Below are 17,607 nucleotides of genomic sequence, written 5' to 3'. Positions count from 1 at the left end.
AATAAACGTAAATTCTTACGGATACCTAAAATCTACAGCAGCAGCAGCAGCAGCAGCAGCAGCAGCAGCAACAGCAGCAGCAACAGAAAAAGAAGAATAAAAAATAATCCCTCCCTCCCTCCCTCCCTCCCTCCAAGAACTCCATCACATAACAAATAACACCCTAATAAAAACAACAAAAACAACAACAGCAGCAGCAGACAACAACAACAACAACAACAACAGCAGCAGCAGCAGCAAGCAGCAACAGCAAGCAGCAGCAAGAGGAGTATTATATATATATATATATATATATATATTACCTGTGCTAAATTAATAAGATGTCTACATTCATGAATAGTTGGTGAATTATATATTCTTAGGGAAATATTATAATTAATATTTAATTTTATATAACTATTTACTAAATATAATTTATTATAATACTTTTCTTTATAAGGAAAAAGAGCAGGAGGAGGGAGAGGAGGAAGAGGGAAAGGAGGAAAAATATGTATATTATTGTTGCTGCTGTTGATGCTGCTTATGCTGGTGGTCGTGGGGATCGTGGGGATCGTGGGGATCGTGGGGTTGGTGATGGTGGTGGTGGGGTAATAGGGATAGGTATTATTCATGTTATAGGTAATAGGTACACCTATTCCTCCTCCTGCTGCTGCTGCTGCTGCTGCTGCTGTTGCTGCTGCTGTTGCTGCTGCTGATAAGGATGATGGTAAGGGAGGACGATATAATGGAACTGTTGGGCCTTCGTATATAGGAGATGGAGTTCCTCCTCCTCCTCCTCCTCCTCCTCCTCCTCCTGCTGCTGCTGCTGCTGCTGTTGCTGCTGTTGCTGCTGCTGCTGCTGTTGCTGCTGCTGCTGATGATGAGAAACAATCACTGCTGTATGTACTTATTGGACTATCTAGCAAACTTGAATAACTTGATGGATTTGCTGCTGTTGCTGCTGCTGCTGTTGCTGCTGCTGATGGTGTTGTTACTCCTGTTGCTCCTGCTGCAGCAGCAGCAGCAGCAGCAGCAGAAGGAATATCATCAATAACATCAAGAGCTGAATATGTACGTGTTAATTGTCTATCCCTTTCTGTTAATTCTTGCTGCTGCTGCTGTTCTTGCTGCTCCTTTTGCTGCTCTTGCTGCTGTTGCTGCTGTTGCTGCTGCTCATCTGTGTCTTCGTCATCAGATGATGATGAATAACCTATCGATGCAGAAGACATCGATTCCTCCTCTCCTGCTGCTGCTTCCTCTCCTCCTGCTGCTGCTCCTGCTGCTGCTGCTGCTGCTGCTGCTGCTGCTGCTGCTGCTCGACGACGACGAGGACGAGGATTCAGATAAGGAACAAAAGAAGTACATATATTTTTACTAATATTTTTCTCTATTACCTCCAAACAAGGGACAGCTAGCTGCTGCAGTACCCCCATATTAAATAGACACTGCAGCAGCGCATGCAGCTGCTGCAGCAGCAAATCGGGGCCTTGAAGAGACACAGGAAAATGATACATACCCTGCATGCGCAAAAACATAAACAGCAACAGCAGCAGCACATGCAGCTACAATAACAGCAAGTGCAACACGTAACAACAATTGCAACAACAGCAGCAGCAGCAGAACAGGTGAGACTCCTGCTGCTGCTGCTGCTGCTGCTGCTTCTTTTTCTCTTAACACTACACAGATCTAACAACAACTGCAACCACAACAGCAACAGCAACGGCAGCAGCAACAACAACAGCAGCAGCAGCAGCAGCAACAGTATCGTGCTACTTGCTCTCTAGTAGAGACTGACCCCTGGAGAAAAGTCTATGGATGGCAATCGCAACTCATGCTGCTGCTGCTGGTGTTCCTGCTGCTGCTGCTGTTCCTGCTGCTGCTGCTGTTCTTGCTGCTGTTGTTGCTGCTGCTCCTGTGATAATGTGTCACTAATGCTGCTCTGTGGAGAGCATGCTTCCCTCTTACAGTCTTCCATTGTTCCTGCTGCTGCTGCTGCTGCTGTTGCTGCTGCTGCTGTGTGTGCTGCTGCGTGTGCTGCTGTGTGTGTTGTTGTTGGTGGTGCTGCTGATTGTGCTGCTGTTGGTGCTGCTCCTGCTGCGGGAACAGTTAAGTCAAGGGTAAGAACAGCAGCAATAGAATGTTCAGCTGCTGCTCTATGCGTGTGTCATTAGAAGCCTTGCTGTTGTTGTTGCTGCTGCTGCTGCTTGTACTGCTTTTGCCGCTGCAGCTGCTGCTGTTGTTGCTGCTGCTGCAGGACCAGCAGCACCCCTCTTGCTGCGACCGTTGCTTGTCTTTTCTTATAAAGTATTTTCTTTGTTATTAAGTTTTATAAAAGAATAAATAATAACAATTATTAAACAAAACAAAACAAAGAAAAAAAAGAAGAAGGTGCAGCAGAAACACTCCCGCCCCTGTCGGCTGCGGCCTCAGCCCTATATATGCAGCAGCAGTAAAGGCAGCAGCAGCAGCAGCAGCAGCAGCAGCCGCAGCAGCAACAGCAGCAGCAGCACTAGTAGTAAGTTTATGTATTTCAATGTCAAGAGGGAGGGAGGGCCGAAAATAGAGGCCTGAGGCTGTCTAACAAGGATAAGGTCACAGCAGCTGCAGCAGCAACAGCAGCAGCAGGAGCAGCAGGAGCAGCAGGAGCGACTGCTCCTTTCACAGCAAGGGGCAGCAGCGCATGCAGCAGCTGCAAAAAGACATTTTAGAAGAAAGTCTAAGGGGCAGTAGAAGCTGCAGTGAATGCAGCAGCTGTGCTGCAGCAGCAGCTCCAAACGGCAGCAGCAACAGAAACAGCAGCAGCAGCAGCAGCAGCAGCACGATGTGTAGCAGTTAAGCAAACGATTGTTGCTGAACACCGAAAGAAGCAGCATCAGCAGCTGCATCACAGACAAGCTGCTCTTCTCTGCAACAGCAGCAACGGCAGCAGCAGCAGCAGCAGAAGCAGCAGCAGCAAGGAGCGATGCAATCCTTTTGGGCCAACGCGAAGGATGTGGCGCGTACGGTGTCTGGGCAGCTCGATCAGACGTTCGAGGCAGCGCTAACAGGCAGCAGCAGCAGCAGCAGCAGCAGCAGCCGAAGCAAACCAGGGAGAAGCAACAGCACCGGGGGGCATGATAGCAGCAGCAGCAGCAATGGAGATAGCAGCAATGGCAGCAACTGGAGAGCAGCAGATGCTTTGCTGCAGCACGGGCAGTCTTCTGCTGCTGCTGCTATTGAAGGGATAAACCGCCTGTGGGGCAGAGCAGCAGCAGCAGCAGCAGCAGCAGCGCCAGCTGCTCTCTCTCCCCTCTCAGCTGCAGCAGCAAATCACAACCCTCTCTCTACTTCCCCGTGGAAGCAGCAGCAGCAGAAGCAGCAGCAGCAGCAACAGCAGCAGCAGCAGCAGCAAGAAGAGGAAGATGAGGAAGACACAGATGATGGCGAATTATCTCTGCAATCTTTCCTGCAGTCGCAGAAGCAGCGGCAGCAAATGCTGCAGCAGCTGCAGCAGCAACTGCAGCAGGAAGATAGTCCGCTGCAGCAACAGAAGCAGCGCAGGCAATCCGCTGCAGCTGCAGTACCAGCAACAGCAGCAGCAACAGCAGCAGATGAACGGGCCTCTCGGGCAGCAAGCCCTCTACCGGTAGTGCCACAGCAGCAGCAGCAGCAGCAGCAGCAGCAGCGGCAGCGGTCTTGGGACCCACTTGGTGCTTCTGTTGTAAATCAGCAACAGAAGAGCAGCACTAAAGCGCAGCATGCCAACGCAGCAGCAGCAGCAGCAACACCAGCAGCAGCAGCAGCAGCAGGTGAGCTGGATGGCAAGAGGGGGACTCAGCAGCGGCGGCAGCAGCAGGGAAGTAACTTAGCAGCAGCAAAGGACGGCGCAGCAGCAGCAACTGCAGCAGACACAGCAGCAAGGGCAACACGAGGCGCAGCAGCAGCGGGAGTAGCAGCGGAAGAGGTAGCAGCAGCAGAAGTTGGTGCAGCAGATACAGACACCCCAGCAGCAGATGCAGCAGCAACAGATGCAGCAGCAGCAGGAGGAGCAGCAGCAGCAGCAGAGAACCGGTCCCCCACTATTGTTTTATTGACAGATACAACGCCGTCCCCAGCAGCAGCAGCAGAAGCAAAGCCAGCAGCAGTAGCAGCAGCAGCAGATGCAGAAGCTGCTTCCCCAGCAGCTGCCTCCTCTCCAGCAGCAGCAGCAGCGACAACACCCCTTGAAGAAGTTACTGCTGCTTCCTCACCAGCCAGCAGCAGCAGCAGCAGCAACAGTAGTAGCAGCAGCAGCAGCGGCAGGGAGGAACAGCCAGCAGCTCTTTCTCTTGCAGGAGTGTCTCCGCTAGCAGCAGATGCAGCAGCAGATGCTGCAGTTGCTGCAACAGCAGAAGCGGCAGCAGCAACAACTGCTGCTGCTGCTGCTGCGCTGGACACTGCAGCAGCAGCAGTAACAGAAGCAACTGCAACAGCAGCGGAAGCAACAGCAGCAGCAGCGGGAGCAACAGGTGGAGAGGCAGAAACAACAACAGCAGCAGCAGAAGCAACAGCAGCAGCAGAGGCAGCAGCAGCAGTAGCAGCAGCAGCAAGCGCAGTGGAGGCCCTCTGTGAGTCTAAGGAATCTTGTGTTGCTGCTGCTGCTGCAGAGGAGGATTTGCTGCTGGAGGTGTGCAGCTTGCCACAGAAGCAGCAGCAGCAGCAGCAGAAGCAGCAGCAGCAGCAGCAGCAGCATTGTTTAGAAGACCTTATGGATTTTGCTCCGTCGCCCACGGCAGCTGCAGCAGAAGCAGCAGAAGCAGCAGCAACACAAGAGAAAACTGCAGCAGCGGCAGCAGACGTACACTCACCAGCAGCAGCAACAGAAGTAGCAGCAGCAGAAGTAGCAGTACCTGCAGCAGCGACTGCTTCTGCTGCAGCAGCAGCAGCAGAAGCAACTGCAGCAGAAATAGAGGATGACATTGTTGCAGCAGCAGACACATGGCAGCCGACTTGCGAAGCAGCAGAAGCAGCAGCAACAGTAGCAGAAACAGCAGCAGAAGCAGCAGCAGCAGCAGCAGCAGAAATCACAACTGCAGCAAGACATGTCGATCCTCTTGCTAAAGAACCTCAGAAGGAGCAGCAGCAACAGCAGCAGCAGCAGCAGCAAACACTGCTAGAGGAGTTTGCTGCACCGCAGCAGCCGCAGGCTGTCTCTCCACCCCCTCCTCCTCCACCCAGCCCTCCCCCAGCAGCAGCAGCAGCAGCAGCAGCAGCAGATGGTGACAAGACAAGGCGGAAGCAGCAGAGAATTGATGCCGATGACACCGAAGCTCGTTTGCTGCAGCAGCTGCAGCAGCAGCAGGAAAAGTTGCTGGAGCAGCAGGACCAGCTAGAGCTGCAGCAGCAGATGTTGCAGCAGCAGCAACAACTGCTGCAGCAGAGGGAGCAGCAGCTGCAGCACAAATCAGAGCAGCTGTCTATACTCCTTGATCCTCAACGAAGCCCTGATGAAGAACTGCAGCAGCTCAGACACCAGGTAACCCTAAACCCTAAACCCTAAACCCTTGGAGGGAGTAGGGGACGTGGCTGTGCTGCAGATGCATCACGGGGTTATTTTTGCTGCTGCTGCTGCTGCTGCTGTGTTCCTTGTTTGCTGCAGCTGCAGGATCAGCAGCAGCAGAATCAGGATTTGCTGAGCACCATTGAGCTGCTGAATGCATCGCTGCGGGAGCAGCAGCAGCAGATAGAGCAGCAGCAGCAAGAGCAGCAGCTGCTGCAGCAGGAGTATGGTGAGCTGCAGCAGGAAGGACAAGCACTATCTACTCGTCTTGGTGCTGCTGATGCTACTATTAAGAAACTAAGGACACAGTGTGATGTAAGTCCTGCTGCTGCTGCTGCTGCTGTTGCTGCTGTTGCTGCTGCTGCCGTTGCTGCTGCTGCTTGGGTTGCTTTCGTTGCCTGTGCTGCTGGAGCTGCTGTTGTTTGTACGGTTGTTATTGCCATTTAAGGTTTAGGGTTTAGGGTTTAGGGTTTAGGGTTTGTTGGTGTGATTAGGGTTATAAGTCATTAAAGGCAGCACATGAACAATTAACGACAGAGGCAGCAGCAAAAGACAGAGTTGTTGCAGACCTTGAAGCTAAGGTACTCTAAACCCTAAACCCTAAACCCTAAACCCTAAACCCTAAACCCTAAACCCTAAGCACTTAGACTATCTGGGGTCCTTGTCAGTGTTGCGCCTACCTACCATATGGTGTGATGCTGCTGCTGCCTGGGTGTTTACTATTGCTGCTGCTGCTGCTGCTGCGTTTGTGGCGTTGCTGCAGCTGCAGCGGCTTGCTGATGCTGCTGCAGAGGCAGAGGCAAGCCGTTCGAGTGCTGCAGCAGCAGCAGCAGCAGCAAAAGCGGAGATAGCGTAAGGCTTAAACCCTGCAGCACAGTAAATACGTCCCTGTTGCTGCAGCATGTCTTACTGCTGCTATTGTGCATGCTGCTGCTGCTGCCTCTGCTGCTGCTGCTGCTGCTGCAGGAAACTGGAGATGGCTGCAGCAACAAAGGAGACAGAGACGGTGGAGCGACTGAAGGCAATCAACAGCCAGCTAACTCACCAACTTGCTGTGAGGGTTTAGGGTTTAGGGTTTAGAGGGTTTGCTTATGGTGCACGAGTCTTGCTACCGTTGCTGCTGTTGCTGCTCACGGGAGAGGGTTTGATCTAGGGTTTAGGGTTGGGGACCTAGGGAGTTTTAGGGTTTAGGGTTTAGGGTTTGCGATTAGTTTGTTGTTGCGGATATAGGACGCCAAGGCGATCTCTGCAAGACTGGAGAAGCAGCACTACGAGCAGCAGCAGCAGCAGCAGCAACAGCTGCAGCAGCTGCAGTGCGAGAACGATGAGTTACATGTATGCCTTTAGTTTTCCTTACTGCTGTTTAGGGTTTAGGGTTTAGGGTTTAGGCCTGAGGGTTTAGGACTTAGGGTTTAGGGTTTGGGTGTCCACAGGCAATGCTGGCTGGAGCCTCCAAACCCTCACTAGAGAAGATAGCAACAGCAGAAAAGGACGCAGCTGCTGCGCGGCAGCAGCTGCATTTGCTGCAGCAGCAGCTGCAGCAGCAGCAAAAGGAGTACGCAGCGCAGCGCGAAGAGTTGAATAGACAACTGCAGCAGCAGAGAGAAGCCTTGGAGAAGCAGCAGCAGCAGCAGCAGCAACCATCACAGCTGCAGCACCAACACGCAGCACAACTCAAGGCTCTAAGGCAGCAGCTTAATTATGCACAGGTCTGTCTAGGGTTTAGGGTTTAGGGTTTCTTCCTGAAGGAACCAGTGTCTGGGGTTTAGGGTTTGGGTTGTAGGGTTTCTGCGGCAGAGAACTAGTGTTTAGGGTTTAGGGTTTAGGGTTGTGGATGTTGGCTACACAGGAGGAAGCAGCAGCAGCTCTAAGGCAGCGGGATGCCGAGGCTGTGAAGGTATGGAAACCCTAAACCCTAAACCCTAAACCCTACTAATCCCGAGCTGGCAACCCTAAAATATATGAAACCCAGCACTTTCAAGGGTTTAGGGTTTAGGGTTTAGAGTTGGCGGCGCAGTATACAGTGTGTGTGCTGCAGATTGAGACGCTGCAGCAGCAGCAACAGCAGCTGCAGCAGAAGGCAGAGGAGCAGCAGAGTCTGCTGCGGCAGGTGCAGCAGGAGAAGGACCAGCTAGAGAAGCAGCTCAAGGAATATAAAGAGCGAGAGCAGCAAAAGGAAAACGAGCAGCAGCAACCGGAACAGCAGCAGCAGCAGCAGCAGCAACTAGCAGCAACAGATATACCTGAACCGGTGAGGATTTATCCTCTATTTTCCTTCGACAGGGGCTCTTTTATTAGGGTTTATGGTTTAGGGTACAGTAGGGTTTACTGTCTAGGGTTAGGGTTTAGGGTTTAGGGTTTAGGGTTTAGGGTTTAGGGTTTAGGGTTTTGGTGCGCAGGAGCAGCAGCCACGGAAGAGTGACAGCTTCTCTGGTCGCGGCGTTCTTTCGCGATATCGTGCGGAGGCATTTCAACTTGCTGCTGGAGGTGCAAAAACCCTAAACCCTAAACCCTAAACCCTAAACCCTAAACCCTAAACCCTTGGTCTTCATTCCATCTAAGAGGAAGTCCCTTTTCCTTATAGTTAGGGTTTGTGTGTTCGGGGGCAGCTGCCCTTGTAGGGTTGAATTTTGTGTACTGCAGCAGAGAGAAGGTGCAGCACCGTGCTAGGGTTTAGGGTTTGTGTGCTGCTGCAGCAAGAGAGAGAGAGCAGCAACTGCTGCTGCTGGAGAGCGAGCTACGATTCGCAAAACAAGAAAAAGAATTATTTTCTGCAGAGTGTTTATCTTTAACATCTGTTGTTGAAGACCTTAAGTAAACCCTAGACCCTAAACCCTAAACCCTAAACCCTAAACCGTAGATGGCACCTTAAGAACACGACTTCTCTCCAGTTAATATCACACCGAATAGCCAAGCTGCAAGCTCGGCAAAAGGAGCAGCTGCAGCAGCAACAGCAGCAGCAGCAGCAACAGCAGCAGCAACAGCAGCGGACGACACATCTATGCGAAGAACCGGGTTTCGATTAGGGTTTAGGGTTTTAGCGAGGGTTTAGGGTTTTGCGATATGCAGGCGTAAAATCCATCAACTGGAGGAGCAGCAGAAGCAAACACAAAATGCGCAGTACGTTGCTGCTGCTGCTACTGCTTGCTGCTGCTGCTGTTGCTTGCTGCTGCCGCTGTTGCTTGCTGCTGCTGCTGATGTTCCTTTTTGTGGCGACGGTGGTTTCTATGCTGTTTCCCTGCGGTGTATATTTGTGTTGGATTGGAGTCATTTTAGGGTTTAGGGTTTACGGATTAGGGTTTAGGGTTTGTGGTTTCAGGGCCGAGGCTGCTGCTGAGCTAACAGAGATGGAGGAATTGCTGCAGGAGGCAGCAGAAGAAACAAAACAATTAAAAGAAGAAAAAGAATTATTAATAAAAAGAATTAATGAATTAGAAGAAGGGTTTAAGGCTAAACCCTAATTAAACCCTAATTAAACCCTAATTAAACCCTAAACCCTATATTATTATTATTATTAAGGCTTTATTACCTTTACGTAACGCAACCCTAACACTCTTGCATGCTTTTGCATGCATGCATGCGTGCATGCACGGGGGTGTCTGCATGCATGCATCCGTGCATGCATGCATGGGGGTGTCTGCATGCATGCAAGCATGCATGCATGGGGGTGTCTGCATGCATGCAAGCATGCATGCATGGGGGTGCCTGCATGCATGCAAACATGCATGCAGTTGGGTGTCTGCATGCATGCAAGCATGCATGCATGCAGACACCCAACTGCATACAGATGCCCATACACCCGAATTATGCTGCAGCAGCAGCAAGCAGCAAATGTTGCTGTTGGCTAGGAGCTAATAATATTAATAAACGCTTTGTTTTTTTCTCTTCTTTTGTATAATTAAACTAGAAAACATAAAGAGGCTCCTCTATTTGACGCCAACAACTAGGGTTTAGGGTTTACGTACTACTAGGGTTTAGGGTTTAGAATGTTGATAAAATATAAAACAACAGTTATTGCAAACTGTTGTGAGGGTTTGCAATTCACGGAAGGTTTATAAGAAATATTTATGCGCTAACACTAGCGCATTAGGGTTTAGGGTTTAGGGTTTAGGGTTTATTAGCGGCGCCTCTGCCTCTTATCAGGAAGCAAAGTCTGCAAAACTTGACTTAATGAATTTTTCTTCTCCAATTGCACTAAAGGTGACGGGAAAGAGAGTTGATACTCGTTCTGCACACAAACCCTAAACCCTAAACCCTAATCCATAAACCCCAAACCCTCAACCCCAAACCCTAAACCCTAATCCCAATTGCATTTCCTCTTTGTCTACCATGAACACCCAAGAAACGCTCCTCGCAGGTCGTATGATGTACTTAGAGTCTCAGTGCATCAGGGTTTAGAATAGGGTTTAGGGTTTAGGGTTTTTAACTAACCTTATTCGTCCTCGATGGCTTCATACCAATTAAAGAGGCGCAGGCCTCGAAGCTGCAGAAACACCACAGCAGCAAACACACAACCCCACCTGCTGCTGCTGTTGCTGCTGCTGCTGCTGCTATTTTTTAAGTGGTGCTAAGATAGCCACTGCTAAACCCTAAATTAGGGTTTAGGGTTTAGGGTTTAGGGTTTACTTTGAATTTTTTCTGTTATTGAATTCATCCTCTAGGAGAGCCGTAAAATCAAACTTAAAGTCCGCAGACAATGCGCAGCAAATCCATGCTATAGTCGCCAAAACCCTAATCATAAACCCTAAACCCTAAACCCTAAACCCTCAAATATCCGAAACCCTAAAATACCCGAAACCACAAACCCTAAACCCTCAAACACCCGAGACCCATAACCATACAGTCTAAAAGACACTAAACACTAAACCTTTAACCCTATAAGACCCTAAACCCTAAACCCTAGAATACCCTAAACCCTAAACTCTAAACCCTTACTTGGTCTGTAGCTCTGTAGGCATAACATAACTGCCATTTTCTTTTTTTCTTAAGAACTCCGATTGTATCCAAGCTGCAACAGCGCTGCCTGGTGCTTCTCCTCCTACGCGGAGTTGCTTAGCGAGCTGCACATACCCACAAACCCTAAACCCTAAACCCTAAACCCTAGAAATGGATTATTTGGGCATTAGCTGCTGCGTCACAAACCCTGACACCCGCTCCAAGACATCCAACACCGCTGCGCCCTCACCCCCCCCCCTCCTCTAAACCCCCAAAACCCTAAACCCTAAACCCTAAACCCTACATCGATTTGATTAGCAAATGAATATCTTTGTTTATGTAATAATAAACAAAGGAATTTTAATATCTTTAATAGTCTAGCTAATTGATGCAAGGAGAGTTGCCTGCTGAGGTGTCTGTCCCCTCCAACTTGGTGCTGCAGTGCAACATGTTTTGCTGCTGCTAATATAAATTGTCCCCAATTTGCTGCTTGTTCATGCTGCTGCTGCTGCTGATGGTCATCCTGCTGCTGCTGATGCTGCTGCTGCAGCAAATGCAACAAAGGTGCAGCAGACATCCCTGTCTGCGCAGATCCATCATTCAATAACTCAAGGGGGACACAATCCTCTAGACAGAAAAGTTCTTCTATGCATGTTGCTGCTGGATTAAATCTTGGTAGCATTTGCTGCAGCATTTGCTGCTGTGCTGCTGCTGCTGCTGCACCTGCTGCTGCACCACTCAATCCTCCTGCTGCTCCACCACTAACAGCAGCAGCATCCTTACAATCCGTTAATTGCTTCAGTAGTGCAGCAGATGATAAGCCAGCGCTTGGATCCCGGTTACCCTATACACACACAAACCCTAAACCCTAAACCCTAAACCCTAAACCCTCGTACTGGATATTCGGCCGATCACTATTTGCGGTTTAGGACGTAAACACACATGCAAATAAGGGGCTAGGGATTGAGGTTTACGAGGCATAATGCGCTTAGTAACGGTTAGGGTTTAGGGATTAGGGTTTAGGGTTTAGGGTTTATGGTTTACCCCGCCAGCAATGAGGTTTGCCTTGGTCCTTGTCTTCTGCTCATTCTGCTGCTGCGCAGCATAGACGTTGCGCACTGTTAAGTAACAACTCCTGAACACGCAAACCCTAAACCCTAAACCCTAATCCTTAGACCCTAAACCCTAAACCCCGAATGTTACTGTACAGACCCTAGATAGCAGAAAGTACACTTGCTGCTGGATGCACTCTTGAAGCCTGAAGGGTTTAGGAATTAGGGTTTAGGGTTTAGTGTTTGACGGACGAGAGGAGAGGATAACATTTAGTGTAATAACTACGAAGAAGCTCAGGAAGGATTTTCTCTTCAAAGCTGCAAACAACAACAAGATACACATACACCACAAACCCTAAACCCTAAACCCTAAACCCTAAACCCTAAAACCATAAGGGCCTACACCCCTCCTCTTATCTATACACCCTTGGACATCCCTAGGCTCTAAACCCTAAACCCTAAACCCTCGCGAGTGCAGCTAACATTTTCTCGTTGCAGATTCCTTCTTGTAGGGAGATAGCTGCTGCTTCTGCTGCTGCTGCTGCTGCGTGTGTTTTTCTTAGCATCGCAGCAGAGATGCCGTGTGCTGCTGCTGCAGCAGCAGCAGCAGCAGTAGGAGTTGTTGCTGCTGCAGCACCGCAAGAACGTCTCCCTGCCTTAAATATAAACTCTATTAATTCCTCCTCGCTCCTTATTGGCTTTGCTGCAGCACGAGCTAGCTGCCTAGACACCTCAAGCTGCTCCTCTGTTGTAGATACAGCACGAGCAGCATATGCTGCTGCTGCCCAAGATCCTGTCTGCTGCAGCTGCAGTCTAGCCTGCAGCAGCAGCAGCAACAGCAGCAACGAGTTTGGTCACCAGAGCAACAAGCCAATGGGAGAGGACTCCACTAAACACTAAACCCCATCCCCTAAACCCTAAACCCTAAACCCTAAACCCTCGTGAGTACAGCCATACTTGATTAGTATGTTTAAGTTCTTGAGGAGATAAATGGCAATTATTATTAAGAAGAGAACGGAGACCAAGAGAACGAATAAAAAAAGATTGACGTAAATTATCTGCTCCTCTCTTCATCTCTTGACGTTGTGCAGCAAACTGCAGCAACAAACCCTAAACCCTAAACCCTAAACCCTGAATACTAAACCCTAAACACTACTAAACACCAAATAAACCAACTCACCAAACTATCCACAAATCAAGGACGACACAAAGAACTCTAAACACTAAAAACCCTAAACCCTAAACACCGCTCGTCTATCCTTCCCAAACACACACCTACAAACCCTAAACCCTAAACCCTAAACCCTTACGAAATCGCTGGTCCTCTGTTCAGGTGTCTCCTGAAGGAAGAAGGAGAGACGACCGCAAGGGGCGATAGAAAGAGTGTTTGTCTTCTCGTCAATAATTACGCAATACTCCCGCCTTCAACACACAAACCCTAAACCCTAAACCCTAAACCCTAAACCCCAAACCTTAATAACAGAAGAACGGCAACAAGACAACTCCCACCGAAGCAAAACAGCAGCACCAAGCAACCAATAACCCCATCCTTATGCAGATGCACCAACAGCAGCAGCAGCAACAGCAGCAGCAGCAGCAGATGCAATTACCTGCTAGCTAATGTTGCTGTCATGCCCCTTAGATTATCTTGATAGATCTTTGCATGCGGCAACACTTCTGCTGCTTTTGCTTCGTCTACTGCAGCAAGGAATACCTGACGACCCATCCATTCTCCTGCTGCTGCAACACCTAGCTGCTGCTGCTGCTGCTGGTGGTGGTGCTGCTTCTTGCTGCTGCTGCTGCTGCTGTTGCTGCTGCTGTTTATAGCCCACCTAGGCTCAAAGGAACGAACACGGGGCTTTCTCTGCAGACGCAGCAGCACCTTCCTGCTGCTGTCAGCAGCAAGCCGTGTCTCCTTTCTCTTGCTGCTGCTGCTGCTGCAGCTGCTGCGGCTAATCATGTTTGTTGTCTCTAGACCAAGGAGACAGGACCCGTCCTCGCATGCAGAGTCGCGCATGCGTTTGCGGCTGCTCTTCCCTAGCTGCTGCTGCTGCAGCAGCAGCGCGCGATGCCGCAGCAGAGACACACGAGAACTACGAGAGAGCTGCGCATACACCCCAGGTGTGGGGTTGCTGCTTAGTTGCTGCAGCTGCTGCAGTGTCTCATCATGTTTTGAATGCTTACGCTGCCCTTGCTGCTGTTGCTGCTGCAGTCGTGCTGCAGCAGCCTTCTGCAGCCGCTGCAGATAGGGAGTCAAGACATGGCCTTGTGCCTCCCCACCCCTAGCGGAAGTATTTGCTGCTCGCTGCTGCCGCTGCTGCTGCTGCTGCCAGACAGAAGCAGGAGAAGACACCAGTTTCCTTCGGAAACGCCTGTAGCAGCAGCAGCAGCAACACCAGCAGCAGCAACAACAACGTGCATGCACAGACGGCACAGACGTGCGCGATACAACAGCAGCAACGACACTCCATACAGCAACAGCAGCAGCAGCAACAGCAGCAACAGCAACAAAACAAGAGCAGAAGCAGCAGCAGCAGCAGCAAGCAGACCTGTAGGCGCTTTGATCTCTAACAAATCCACAGAAAGAGTCCTCGCTGCTAGAATACTCTACTGTCAAGTCTGCTGCTGCTGCTGCTGCTGCTGCAGCTGCTGGTGCTGCTGCTGCTTCCCCTCCATTGGCAGCAGCTGTCTGATCCTCTGCATCATCACTGTCTTCGCCAAAGTCGACTTCCTCCCGTTTTGTGCTGCTGCTGCTGCCCTTCTGCTGCTGCTGCTGCTGTTGCTGCAGTTGCTGCTGCTCCTGCTCCTCCAGCAACTTTATCTGCTGCCGGCCAGGCAGCAGCCGCATGCGCCGCTTGCGGGGCTGCATGCGCCAACTGTCATTAAAGTGTGTAAACCCTAAACCCTTATAAGCCATCACACCATCTGCTGCAGCAAACCTGCTGCTGCTGTCGTTGCTGTTGCTGCATGCAGCGCACAGGGCACAGCTGCACCCGTCAGCTGCAGCAGCAGCTGCTGCTGCTGCTGAAGCAGCAGAAGCAGCAGCAGCAGCAGCGGCTGCAGCAGCTTCCGTCTCGGATGCGCTGCTGTCACAGTCCTGCTGAACCTCCAGTCCACCGTCTGAGGGCACAACAGCACATAAACCCTAAACCCTAAACCCTAAACCCTAAACCCTAAACCGCATTCCTATGACGCTCCTATGCTTGTAGGGTTTGCCATCTGTCTAATCTTAAGACTAGAGGAGTGTTTAGCGAGGATTTAGGGTTTAGCGAGGGTTTAGGGTTTAGCGAGGGTTTAGGGTTTAGCTAGGGTTTAGGATTTAGCGAGGGTTTAGGGTTTAGCGAGGGTTTAGGGTTTGAGGGGAGCATTACCAGCAAAGAGGGATGCGTTGTATGTTTCTTGTGATACAGGTTTTCCTGCTGCTGCTGTGTCTGCTGCTGCAGCACGGGAAGCAGCAACAGCAGCAAAGCCGCTGCTGCTGCCATGTAGCAGCTGCTGCTGCTGACGCCAGTGGCGGCGCCTCTCTTTGCTGCGGGGTGCAGATGTCTGCTGCAGCAGCAGCGGATGCATGTGCTGCAGCTGCTGCAGCCACAGCAGCAACTCTGCCGCGCTGCTGCTGCTGCAGTAACCCCCTCCCCACACAGAGCTGTATATACACTCCAAGCTTCCTGCAGCAACAGCAGCAGCAACAGCAGCAGCAACAGCAGCAATGAGTTTTAACAGCAACTCCAGCAGCAGCAGCAGCAGCAGGTTAACAGCAGCAGCAACTAAAACAGCAGCAGCAACAGCAGCAGCAGCAGCAGCAGGAGATGCTGCTTACCCAAATAGACCCGACGTCCGTCTTCTATCTTTTTAATACTGAACTCTGGAGTGTCAGCAGCAGCAGCTGCTGCTGCTGCTGCCTCTGCTGCTGCTGCTTCTGCTGCTATTGCTGCAGCAGGAGACACCTCCTCTAAGGCACTATCTGGTTGCTGGTGGCGCAGCAGCAGCTGCTGCTGCAGCACCAATGCCTTAACAAGGTTTGTCTCTGCTCCTCCGCTGCGTGCAGCACAAGTCCCTTGCTGCAGTTGCTGCAGCTCCTGCTGCTGCAGCAGCAACCAGAAGAAGCAGCTGCTGCAGCTCAGTGCAGCTGATCCATGGGACAAGAAACAGGGTGGTGGGGGAATTTGCTGCTGCTGCTGCTGCTGCTGCTTCAGCTGCTGCAGCAGCACTTTTCTTTCCGATTTTGACAGCAGCAGCTGTACTGCCGATTTGCTGCTGCTGCTGCTGCTGCGCAGCAGCAGCAACTCAACAAAGCTGCAGCCAGGAGTAGACATGCTTGCTGCTGCTGTTTGCCACAGCCGCAGCTCCTTCCTAGGTTTAATTAGTTGCTGCTGCTGCTGCTGCAGCAACTGTATTTGCTGCGAGGATTCCTGTTTTACTGCTGCTGCTGCTATTGCAGCACCAAGACCACCGCTCGACAGCAGCAGCTGCTGCTGCTGCAGCGCATGCAAGCTCGTGCTGCGCAACCATTGCTGCAGCAGCAACTGGACCCGCAGCTGTTGCTGCTGCTGTCTTCTTGCCTGCCGCAGTGCTGCACGCAGCGGCAACACAGGAGCAGCAAATCGTTGCTGCTGCTGCAGTAGCCAACCGCCATGACTGCTGCTGCTGCTGCTGTCGTCGTCGCTGCTGCTGCTGTATATATATGTGTCTGCGTCTGCTGCAGCAAACAGCCGCCCACGCTGCAGCAGCCTTCCTTTGCGAAGTTGCTGCAGTGTCTTTGCTGTTGCTTCTGGCCCTGGCGGCTGCTGCTGCTGCTGCTGCTGCTGCTCTGCTGCTGCTTGCTTCTCCAGGTCCTGCACTTCCTCCTCCAATGCCTGCAGTACCTTCTGAAATAGTTCTGCTTCCTGCTGCTGCTGCTTTGCTGCAGTCAGCTGCTGCTGCTGCTGCTGCTGCTGCTCTCCCTTCAGCCACGAATCAGCAAACGCATGCATCTCTCGGGTGTATGTACACCCCGTGTGCATGCGGTTTTGGATGTCGGCCTGCTGCCGCCTCCATACCAATGTAAGTTGTGCTGCACCTGCTGCATTTGTTGCTGCTGTGTGCTGCTGCAGCTGCTGCTGCAGCAGCTTCACAATGGTACCAGCACCCTGCTGCTGATCCGCATCTCCCTTACCAGACTGTCCTGCTGCTGCTGCAGGGGCAGCAGCAGCAGCACTCTTTGCTTGCCTTCTAGACCCCATACTATTGCTTCCCTTGCTGCACTTGCTGCTGACGCTTGTGCCGTTGCTGCTGCTGCTGGGGCTGCAGCCGACAGGCCTTACAAAATAGGGGTGTTGATGCACCTACCGCAGCAGTGCTGCTGCTGCTGCTGTACAGTCCTAAGCAACTACTCACTCAAGGGAATTGCATACAAGAGCGGCAGCCGCTGCCGCAGCAGCGGCTGCTGCTGCAGCAACAGCTGCTGTAGCAGAAGGATCGATTGAACCAGCTACAGCAGCCGCAGCAGCAACAGCTGCTGCCCTATGCCAATGAGGATTCTTTGAGGTGTACGTACACTGGAGATATGAATAATAAAATTATTATAATTTAGTTTAGCTGCATCTTTTGTATAGCTTAGAAGGATCGGCAATAGTGTGGGGCAGCAGCAGCAGGCTGCATGCAGCGGGAGCAGCAAGCAGCAGCAGGAAGGTGTTCTTATTGCTGCTACTGTTCAAGAAGGCAGCAACCCCTTCCTCTGCTAAATTAGTATAAATTGAATATTAAATATAATTATTTAATTAATAATATATAAACAAAAATAGCTGCTGCCCTGTTCCTGCTGCATGCAAGGATCGGCTTGTTGCAGCCCCAACAACTGCAGCAGCAGGAAGCAGAAGCAGCAGCACTAACCGTCTATGTTATCTATCCACCGCAGCAGCAGCACAATTAAACACAACAAGACGCATGCAGCCTCAACCCCACATGCTCCAGTTCTTCCTCTACTGCAGCAGCAGCAGCAGCAGCATCAGCAGCAGCACCTCAAATAGGAGACCTCTCTTGAAGTATATACAACCTAAGAACTTCTATAGCAGCAAAAGTGTTAAATATAATTAAAATAAAAAGACAATTAAATAATTTTATTATTTAATTAAACAAACAATT

General features: G+C 50.9%; 3 protein-coding genes across 3 annotated transcripts; 1 reads left to right on the top strand and 2 right to left on the bottom strand.

Annotated features, from left to right (window-relative positions):
- Positions 1 to 631: 631 nt before the first annotated feature.
- Positions 632 to 1,954, bottom strand: EMWEY_00030470 (hypothetical protein, conserved; the record flags this gene model as incomplete). The annotated part of the gene is made up of 3 exons (XM_013481635.1): positions 632 to 853; positions 975 to 1,496; positions 1,775 to 1,954. The coding sequence occupies 3 exons, from the start codon at positions 1,952 to 1,954 to the stop codon at positions 632 to 634; spliced, it is 924 nt and encodes a 307-aa protein (XP_013337089.1).
- A 987-nt stretch (positions 1,955 to 2,941) lies between these two features.
- EMWEY_00030460 (hypothetical protein, conserved) lies at positions 2,942 to 8,958 on the top strand (the record flags this gene model as incomplete). Its single annotated transcript, XM_013481634.1, has 13 exons — positions 2,942 to 5,473; positions 5,597 to 5,812; positions 5,992 to 6,078; positions 6,261 to 6,349; positions 6,464 to 6,551; positions 6,728 to 6,832; positions 6,931 to 7,206; positions 7,347 to 7,394; positions 7,515 to 7,748; positions 7,897 to 7,984; positions 8,194 to 8,311; positions 8,567 to 8,617; positions 8,817 to 8,958. 13 exons carry the CDS (start codon positions 2,942 to 2,944, stop codon positions 8,956 to 8,958), a joined length of 4,074 nt encoding a protein of 1,357 aa, XP_013337088.1.
- Positions 8,959 to 9,614: 656 nt separating this feature from the next.
- Positions 9,615 to 16,706, bottom strand: EMWEY_00030450 (hypothetical protein, conserved; the record flags this gene model as incomplete). The annotated part of the gene is made up of 14 exons (XM_013481633.1): positions 9,615 to 9,725; positions 9,929 to 9,980; positions 10,124 to 10,228; positions 10,433 to 10,557; positions 10,683 to 10,695; positions 11,008 to 11,276; positions 11,477 to 11,567; positions 11,968 to 12,302; positions 12,442 to 12,579; positions 12,795 to 12,906; positions 13,095 to 13,856; positions 14,034 to 14,604; positions 14,856 to 15,152; positions 15,305 to 16,706. The coding sequence occupies 14 exons, from the start codon at positions 16,704 to 16,706 to the stop codon at positions 9,615 to 9,617; spliced, it is 4,383 nt and encodes a 1,460-aa protein (XP_013337087.1).
- Between the last annotated feature and the right edge of the window lie 901 nt (positions 16,707 to 17,607).

The sequence above is a fragment of the Eimeria maxima genome, genomic scaffold, assembly GCF_000499605.1.
Source record: "Eimeria maxima Weybridge genomic scaffold, Emw_scaff372, whole genome shotgun sequence".
Taxonomy (NCBI): Eukaryota; Apicomplexa; class Conoidasida; order Eucoccidiorida; family Eimeriidae; genus Eimeria; species Eimeria maxima.
The sequence above is the reverse complement of the archived record's forward strand: the minus strand, read 5'-3'. Positions and strand labels throughout refer to the sequence as shown.